At 36.5% G+C, this 9,731-nt stretch overlaps 3 protein-coding genes across 4 annotated transcripts; 1 reads left to right on the forward strand and 2 right to left on the reverse strand.

Moving 5' to 3' along the window:
• Positions 1-118: 118 nt before the first annotated feature.
• Gasu_61990 (FBox-LRR protein) lies at positions 119-2,190 on the reverse strand. Its single transcript, XM_005702614.1, has one exon. The coding sequence runs from the start codon at positions 2,163-2,165 to the stop codon at positions 162-164; it is 2,004 nt and encodes a 667-aa protein (XP_005702671.1). The 5' UTR covers positions 2,166-2,190; the 3' UTR covers positions 119-161.
• Positions 2,191-3,370: 1,180 nt separating this feature from the next.
• Positions 3,371-6,481, forward strand: Gasu_62000 (Mo-molybdopterin cofactor sulfurase). Of its 2 annotated transcripts, none has more exons than XM_005702616.1 (10): positions 3,371-3,547; positions 3,601-3,769; positions 3,831-3,945; positions 3,996-4,331; positions 4,385-4,987; positions 5,038-5,315; positions 5,369-5,732; positions 5,785-5,924; positions 5,976-6,142; positions 6,191-6,481. In XM_005702616.1, exons 1-10 carry the CDS (start codon positions 3,466-3,468, stop codon positions 6,412-6,414), a joined length of 2,478 nt encoding a protein of 825 aa, XP_005702673.1. In that variant the 5' UTR covers positions 3,371-3,465; the 3' UTR covers positions 6,415-6,481. The 2 variants fall into 2 exon arrangements, with proteins under 2 accessions (XP_005702673.1, XP_005702672.1); XM_005702615.1 differs by having other exon boundaries at positions 3,831-3,939.
• Positions 6,482-6,485: 4 nt separating this feature from the next.
• Gasu_62010 (aldehyde dehydrogenase (NAD+)) lies at positions 6,486-9,070 on the reverse strand. Its single transcript, XM_005702617.1, has one exon. The coding sequence runs from the start codon at positions 8,406-8,408 to the stop codon at positions 6,870-6,872; it is 1,539 nt and encodes a 512-aa protein (XP_005702674.1). The 5' UTR covers positions 8,409-9,070; the 3' UTR covers positions 6,486-6,869.
• Between the last annotated feature and the right edge of the window lie 661 nt (positions 9,071-9,731).

The raw sequence follows: 9,731 nt of genomic DNA on the forward strand, positions 1-9,731 counted from the left end.
AGTGTTGATTCACTTGGATGAAATCAAGGCTATTTTAAATACTTTCATGAGAATAGTGATAAAGACAAGGTTCACCAGGCAAATGAATATTTTGAAACTTCATTTATGAAATGATAAGAAAAAACACCCAGTTTTTATAAAAACTCACAATTCCAAAAAGTTTAAAATAGACTTTGGCAACGGACTTCTTGTCGAGTCTTTTGAAGAGCATCTTTTAACAAACAAAGATGATAAGCTATTGCTTCAGTTTCATGTTTCTTCAAATGACCTCGCTCCAAGTATTCTGTACAACCATAATCATAATAGTCACATCGTTCCAATACTCTCTCGCATTCTTTCTCAATATGAAGCTTCCAAGAATGCCATGTCAGAAAGAAACCTTTACAAGCACTACAAACAATGGGAGCTGATGCACATTCATGAGCAATATGAGCAGCAAGCAACGACGATGGAATGTCACAATAACAATAATCACATGAAACAAGTTGATAAGCACACTTTCTATTATGAGAATCGACAAATTGAGATCGCTTCATTGTCAAGTCACATGAGCTGCATTTACCCATCTCATTTGGACAAATTGTTTTGTGATTCTTTTCATAATCCATTAAGGTTCCATGCCAACCACATTCAAGAGGACAACGCAAACGTAATTTTAAAATAAAATTCTCTGCAAGGGGTGAATATTTCCAATTCGTACAAACTGTTCGACATGTTGGACAAGTTGTTTTGTTCCAACTTTCAATGCAACCTTGGCAAAAGACATGGCTACAGTTCTCCGAACAAAAAGGATGATTGCAGATAAAGCAACAAATAGAACAAATAAAATCATCCGTTTCAAAGTACTCGGGCAGCTTTCGAATATCCATTTGGTTTGAAGCATCCATTACGAAATAAGTCATCATTTCATATGGTGGATAAATCATTGCCTGAAAACCTGAGTCAAATAATTCAAGTCTTCGATGTTGCATATATATGATAAACAACAATGTACTTTCATTCCAAACCGTATTCTTGTATCGTAAATAAGTTTGGTCTAAGCTAATAAAAAATTCCATCGAGTTGGTTTGTTGTTGCGTTGACACTTGGTTTTTCAAAGCTAGTTGAGTAGAAGATACATCGATATTACAAGCATGAAAAGAAGTTTTGTTCTTTGCCAATCGCTCTTGATTACGCTTTAAATATGGGTGAATTTTTGCTCGTATATCTTCTGACGGAATTGCATTGCCACTAATATCCAATTCAGTCAATGTATTGTTGACTTTCAATGCTTCACTTAAATATTGCGCTCCTTCTGAAGCAACGTTATTACAAACAATATTCAATTTAGTCAATGTATTGTTGACTTTCAATGCTTCACTTAAATATTGCACTCCTTCTGAAGCAATGTTATTATAACCAATATCCAATTTAGTCAATGTATTGTTGACTTTCAATGCTTCACTTAAATATTGCACTCCTTCTGAATCAACGTTATTATAACCAATATCCAATTTAGTCAATGTATTGTTGACTTTCAATGCTTCACTTAAATATTGCACTCCTTCTAACGCAATCTTATTACTACGAATATCCAATTCAGTCAATGTATTGTTGACTTTCAATGCTTCACTTAAATATTGCACTCCTTCTGAAGCAACGTTATTATAACCAATATCCAATTTAGTCAATGTATTGTTGACTTTCAATGCTTCACTTAAATATTGCACTCCTTCTGAAGCAATGTTATTATTATTGATATCCAATTCAGTCAATGTATTGTTGACTTTCAATGCTTCACTTAAATATTGCACTCCTTCTAACGCAATCTTATTACTACGAATATCCAATTCAGTCAATGTATTGTTGACTTTCAATGCTTCACTTAAATATTGCACTCCTTCTGAAGCAACGTTATTATAACCAATATCCAATTTAGTCAATGTATTGTTGACTTTCAATGCTTCACTTAAATATTGCACTCCTTCTGAAGCAATGTTATTATTATTGATATCCAATTCAGTCAATGTATTGTTGACTTTCAATGCTTCACTTAAATATTGCACTCCTTCTAACGCAATCTTATTACTACGAATATCCAATTCAGTCAATGTATTGTTGACTTTCAATGCTTCACTTAAATATTGCACTCCTTCTGAACTAATAGATTTCAACGAAAGATTCATCTCAACTTCACTTGTCGTCCAAAAAGGCTCAAAAGCAGCAAAGCTAATACGAAACTAATTGCAAACTCAGAAAATCAAAACTTGCTTTCAATGATATTTGTTTCGTTTGACAGAATTCTAAAATATAAAAAAAATGAGGTATTCTCCATTGATCACATAAAGAAGCATGAATAGAACCAAGAAAAGCCTTGTGTAGTATTCTCAAAAGTATCAATAGTTGCTCATTGGAAATTTTGTTGCTATTCATCGCAAAAAACTCAACTCGTGAAATCAACTGAAGACAAGTGACTAGTACAGTCCAACTCTTCGATAAGTCAAACATATCCAAGTCTATATAAAGAAATGATGAACCATATCCTTTTTGAAAAAGAATAGATAACAACTCAAGTATAGAAGAACTATCCTTATCACCAACTTGAAGGAAAAGTAGTCTTTTAGCAGATAATGTTGGCACTGTTTTCAAAAAAATCTTCAAAGCTTCACAAAGTTGAGAAAGCTTTGTCTCTGAGCGACATATCACAACATGCTCAAACAACTTTGGATATTCCATAAAAAATACTTCAAGGTGACCAAGTAGACTTGAACGTGTCCAAGGGAGGTTAAGGTTGACAAACTTACAATCTTCTAACAACCAACCCCTACAGCTATCATCGAGCTTATCAAGAAGTTGAAGAAAACTTGGAACAGTTCTATATTCAAAGTTTGCTGCTTCCAGTAGAGAGTTTCTACCAGTTATACACTTAAAAATAGCTTCTCTTAGAAAGTTGGAAACCTCAAAGTTGAAAACGTTTGTAAAGGACTTGATATTTGAAGTTTCTTCGCAACTCAAAGGTTGCATCTGATTCAACTCCGAGTCAGAAGTTTTGCGTCTTTTCAGACTGAGTACTTTGAATGATAGTTGGACTGGCATTACACTTGTCAGTTTCCATCAAATCGTTTTGTTTCCCAATGGAATATGAGGAAGATTTTCTGGGACGTTCTCTTAGAACGATTCGTGATTTATCGACTAGAATCGTCAAAAAAAGTGAGTTGGTTATGAATTCACTTCATTTGTATCAACCAAATGCAGCTTATTCATATGATACATTCATTCGGTTGAATAGACTTTGGGTTATTTTACAACATAAGAAAGCCACAAACAATTTACGAGATTCTTCAAGCTTCAACAAATGTTTTGTACTTTCTAATTATTCATCATAAATTTCGTCATTTGAATCACGTAGAAAGAAATTGTAGTTGGGATTTGCAAAGATTCACTCGTATCAACAAAACGAAAGTAAAAAGATAACTTTGTATCTGGATGCTGTCGGGTCTGCATTATATAGTACTACTCAAGTATGTATACTTAGTTCTAGAAATGGTTCTATCCAAAGACGCAATAGGTGCGAGAATGTTACACTAGAATTTGTCAAAATGGTTTTGTGAATCCACATAGGTAAGACTCCAAAATCTTTGCCTAGGGTTTGCGCGTATCTGAGTCATCGTTTTCGCGCGTCAAACAGTTTACCAGAAGGCTTTTCTGAAAGTCTAGAAAGAGTTCGTGCCCGAGTTTTACGTTTCTTTGGAGCTTCCTCTACTACTCATGACGTTGTATTTACTAGTGGGTAAGTTACAAGTTACCAACAACTAAGCAGTCTGAAAAACAAATTGTGCTCAACAACTTAGAGCCACTGCTGGGTTAAAACTTGTTGGAGAAAACTTCCAGTGGAAGCAGAGCAACGGTCTGATTTATGTTACTGACTGTCACAGCTCCGCTCTAGGAATTCGTGAATATGTTAGTGTAAATATTATTTTTTTCTGTTTCTTCCCATTAACTGTATGTGCACCAAGGCAGCTAGAGCTGGGACCGCTATATACCCTATAGATAGAAATTGGTGCAAGAACTGGCTTTCTTCAATTCTCGGCGATAGTATTGCGGACAACAGAACTTGTAAAAAAGTAAAGAGTCGAGAAGATTACGCTCTTTTTGTTTACACGGGTGAAAGCAACTTTTGTGGAACTCGTTATCATTTAGATTTCTGTCGCTTCATTCATCAAAACGGTTTATTCGACTTTGATGGGGAAAACATTGTGACTCTTGTAGACGGTGCTAAACTAGCAGCTTCGCATCCAATCAATCTCGACCTATATTCAGATGTAGATATTTTAGTGGCTTCCTTTTACAAGGTTGGAATTTTCTGCAGATTGATCACTTATCTCTATTGACAGACAGTATTTAGATATTTGGGTATCCAACTGGAGTCGGTTGCATAATACTTCGCAAGGATCGTCCTCGAATCTTGCATACACTATCTACAAAATGTTATCATGGAGGTGGAACTATTCTTTTAGCAAATGCACAGAGTCTTCAGATATTTCCAAAGAGAAGTGATAACTTCCACGATACTTGGGAAGATGGTACTCTCAACTTTGTAGACATTTTGGTGGGCTTAGATGTTGGTCTGAATTGGATAGAATATAGCATTGGCGGCATGAAGGTTATAGAGAATCATATTTATGAAATTTATTGCTATGCCAGAGAGCAACTTGTAACATTGCAATATTCAAATGGTCAATCTATCATTCACATGTATGAAGAAGATGATTGCTATGGTACATTTCGATTATGTGAACGAGGAGGCTCTATTCTTACAATGAATGTACGCTTGCCAGATGGTAGCTTTATGAGTCCTCTTTCCATTTATTATGCTTGTTTATCCAAACGTATTCTACTGAGATCAGGAATGTTATGTAATCCTGGTGGTTGTCAGTTTTATTTGGGCTTTACAGAAGCAGATATTTGTCATATTGCAAAACTTTCTTCTTCTTGTTGGGATCGATTGGTAATGGCATGCTGTTTCACAAAGCATTCAGCATTCAACAACAACTTTAGGAATATCTCGATGGTAAAGTAATTGGAGCAGTACGTATATCTTTTGGAGTTCATTCTCGTAAAGAAGATATTTTGAAGCTAGTGACGGTACTTAAAGAGATTTGTCATATGGCTTGGGAACAGACAAATTCAGGTCCAGCGGATATCGGCAATCATCGTCGTTCCAATGAAGTGACGGAGGTTTCTCTGCATTCTAACCGTTTCTACGTGGTCGATAAAATATTTATATATCCTATCAAGGGCTGTAGAGGAATGTCTGTGAAACAATGGCCAATTTCGTAAGTTGATTGATTGGTTTCTACTGAAAGATGTAGAAGTGACTGAATAGCAGGTCTGAGGGATTTCTTTATGATCGAAAATATTGCCTGGTCCATTCCATAACCCACTCTTTACTTTCCATAAGAAATCATGCCAGGATTTCGGCCCTTCATGTATCTATCAACTTAACCATCACAAAAGATACGGGGTCCACTGTTGCAGAATTAGTGTTTGAAAGCACTGAATCTGTTGAAGGGTTTTCAAAGATATTAAAGTTTTATGAATGGGAGTGGAATCAACAAAAAGTTCATTGTTGGCTTTCCAGTGTTTTGATGATTCCTTGTCAGCTAATGACGATAGAAGCATATAAGTCGCAATATTCCTCGAGGAAGGGTGTGAAGGGGAAAAAATATCGCAATGATGCACATTTATTAGTGGTATGGAAAATTTAGCTTCACTGTGTCGTTATGTTCGATTTGTAACTTTTAGATTTGTGGCCAAAGTGTAGAAAAGATCAATGATTTGTTACAATTTCAAAATAAGAAACCTGTTTTAGCGGAAGTTTTTAGACCAAATTTGGTTGTCAAACAAAGCCAAGTTGTGTCGTGTTCATTATCTAAAGAGAATAGGTATGCCAATGGCTCAAGAACACAATCTCATATTCTTACTGTATATTTTAGAACAACAGTTGCACCGAAAGCTGGACCTGTATTACTCTCATTGGAAGAAGATCGATGGAAGGACATCGCGTGGTTATCTACCAACAATTTTAGTGACGAGAAGATACAAATGGAATTCGTTGGTGACTGTATTCGCTGCATGACTATATGTATCGATCCTGAAAGTGGTAAGCAGGAAAATTAAATTGTTTGTACAAAATCAAAGTATTGTAAAGGAAATTTTCGTGAGGACCGAGAACCATGGTTATCACTCTCCACTTATAGACGAGTTATCAGTGAAAGGGAAGAAGATTCAAAAACATTTAAAAAGGATAGAATAGGGAAGACATGGAAAGGCCGAGGTCCATTATTTGGTCGTTTATACAACGTTTCTATGAAGATAGACCAAATAAGATGGATCTATTTGGAAGGATTGCATTTTGAAACTGAAAGAGCATAGAGATTCCATCTTTGTGTTGTTTTCATAATAACAATTGAGACAATCTGTTTGAAGACATTTTATGATCCAATCAAAACCACTACAAACTACATGACAATTCAATGAAAGACAACTCTATTTGATGTCTTCGTCTGTCATCAGTCCTTGGATAGTAACACTGCTCTCCGTTAGAGAGACCTTGTGTCAACAAGGATTTTCTACACAAGTCTGTGAGTTTTTTGCGATTCCCTTCTATTTTAGAACCAATACAGTGTGTGCAATGTCACATCCTACTCTAGTTTCACTCTATTGAAATAGGAACATTGTATGAGGAAAAAAATTTTAACAAACAGATTTCGACAAAAGAAGCCACGATACACATCAAGGTTTATAACAAGCAAATGAAACATTCCCATCAAACAACAACTACGGCATAAGAAGGGCAAGGCAACAAGATCTCACATTTCCTCTCTGAATTAAAATAAACCAGTAGGCTGAGGCGAGTAGCTAATGATGATATTCTTCAACTGTTGATAGTGTTCCAAAGTCAACTTGTGACATTCGCGACCGAATCCAGACTTTTTATAACCTCCAAATGCTGCATGAGAAGGATATTCATGATAGCAGTTGACCCAAACACGACCAGCTTTGATTGCTCGCGATACTCGATAAGCTTTCATAATATCTCGAGTCCATAGTCCAGCACCTAAACCATAAGAAGTATCGTTGGCAATTTGAATAGCTTCCTCCTCCGTACGGAATGTTGTTACACTCAATACTGGCCCAAATATCTCTTCTTGGAAGATTCTCATCTTATTGTCTCCTTTGAATATCGTTGGCTCAATATAATAACCACCTTCTAGTTCACCTCCAATTGCTTTCTTTCCACTTCCTCCAACAATACATTGTGCACCTTCCTTCTTTCCCAGCTCAACGTAATGAAGTATCTTATCCATCTGTTCAGTAGATACTTGAGCACCCACCATAGTCTCCATATTCAATGGATCTCCTTGTTTAATTTTGCCAAGTCTTTGAACTACTTTCTCAATAAACTTGTCATAGATAGATTCATGAACAAGAGCCCTAGATGGACAAGTACAAACTTCTCCTTGATTCAACACAAACATAACGCAACCTTCCACAGCCTTTTCAAAGAATTCATCATTTTCATTTGCAATATCTGCAAAGAAAATATTAGGAGATTTACCACCCAATTCTAAGGTGACTGGAATGATATTTTGGGAAGCATATTGCATGATCAGCTGCCCTGTTGTGGTTTCACCTGTAAATGCTATTTTGGCAATTCGAGGACTGCATGCTAAAGGTTTCCCTGTTTCAGGCCCATAACCAGTAACAACGTTGATAACACCCGGTGGTACAATATTGGCCCATACTTCCATTAGCACCATAATAGAAGCTGGAGTTTGTTCTGCTGGTTTAATAATGATGCAGTTACCTCCGGCAAGTGCAGGAGATAACTTCCAAATAGCCATCAATATAGGAAAATTCCAAGGAATGATGGCTCCCACAACACCTAAAGGTTCGTGGAAATGATAGGCAACCGTATTTTCCTTATGCTCGGCGATAAAACCTTCTTGAGTTCGTACAGCTGAAGCAAAATATCTCAAGTGATCCGCTGCCAAAGGAATATCTGCAGCAAGAGCTTCCCTTATAGGCTTTCCGTTATCCCATACCTCTGCAAGAGCTAATTTCTCCAAGTTTTGTTCTATAGCATCTGCCATCTGATTCAATAACTTTGCTCTCTGCTCAAAAGTTGTTGCACCAAACTTGTCCTTTGCAGCGTGGGCAGCATCCAAGGCCAGTTCAATATCTTCAGCAGTTGAACGTGCACTCTTGCAGAATACTTTTCCATTCACAGGGGACACGTTGTCAAAGTATTGACCCTTGACAGGAGGAACCCATTTGCCACCAATAAAGTTTTCATATTGTGACTTGAAAGTAACAGGGCAACCACTTTCTCCGGGTCTTGGATAACTTTTAGGGGAACCGTTCATTCTAATTCAATCCACAAAACAGACTTTGATGTTCCAAAGACACCCACAATCAAGAAATAAAGAGAAATGCGTGAAATAATTTGCCTTAAATATTTCTCTTGTCCAATGGATATTCTCAGTCCGCTATGGAAGATTCTTTGAAGCGTGATTGTCCGTGTTCTATGACTTGTACAGTTGTCAAGTTGATATAGGATTGTGAAAAACAGAGTGTTATCTAGTATTGACAATGTTGTAGAAACTTGTAAACGCCACGAGAAAGTTTCTAAAATGAAGAGCTCTCCTAAGACAACTAACTGCTGTAGAATAAACTCTCTCGGATGTTACACAGTAAGCCTCAAGTTATCTGCAAGAACCGATGAGGAGTATCTAGATCACTACAAGGAAGAGAACATTTAGGCAAAAATTTATATTACTACAGATAGCCTTATAAAACTTGTTTATTGGTTCTGTGGACAAAGACCATAAAATTTGGGGAGCCTTTTGAGTTGCACCCTTTCTAAACGAGTGCTTCATAAAGATAGATTTCTTACCATAGCTTGGAGGCGACTGATACCAAAGAGATTCGATTGCTTCTAGAAGCTGCAAGTGTCAGCCTCAACCATTACTAAGGAACAAAACTTAGTCTGTAAACGACACTTTCTTCTACAGGAAACTGGTCTTGGTTTCTTCAACTTCTTTTTACACTTTTTATTCCAAATAGAAGAGTCTTGTCAATCCTCTGAGACAAGCTTTTTGTTGGATAGAATGAAGCAAACATAAAACAAGAGTATGCAAGCTCTTCCTCTCGTTAGTTGTTGACGAATGGATAGAGCTGAAATTAGTATGTCCTTCCTTTTGCTACAAGTATTTGATAAACTATGAAATACTGATATTTGATTGTCTCAGCATCCTCACGCATAAAAAGTTACGAGTCCTTTAGAGGTTAAAGTCACGTTTCCATCCGGTAATATATGATAGTACCTAAGGCCACGGTGCTCAGTGCCACTCTAAAGAGGATAGTGAAAACAGTGAAAGCTTGTTCTGTATGATTATAACTTGCAACTTAGTCAACAAACGCTTTCTCCAATCATTGGATACTAAATTTCAAAGATAGTCTACTGTCTGGTTGTCTTCTTTTTGACTCTACTTCTTCCAAAGCTATATAATTGTCGTTGGAAGTTGCTCTTATATTCATTCTTGGACAGAAACTGTGGTACCCAGTAACTTTCTGTCTTATGTTTGTTTGATAACTGGACTATGAACTGGAGTTGTTATTTAGTCAAGCGATGGGAGTTTATCTTAATTTTTACCATAGATAAGTCTCTTGAAATATATTATCAGTAA

Source organism: Galdieria sulphuraria (genome assembly GCF_000341285.1).
Source record: "Galdieria sulphuraria unplaced genomic scaffold scaf_109, whole genome shotgun sequence".
Lineage (NCBI taxonomy): Eukaryota > Rhodophyta > Bangiophyceae > Galdieriales > Galdieriaceae > Galdieria > Galdieria sulphuraria.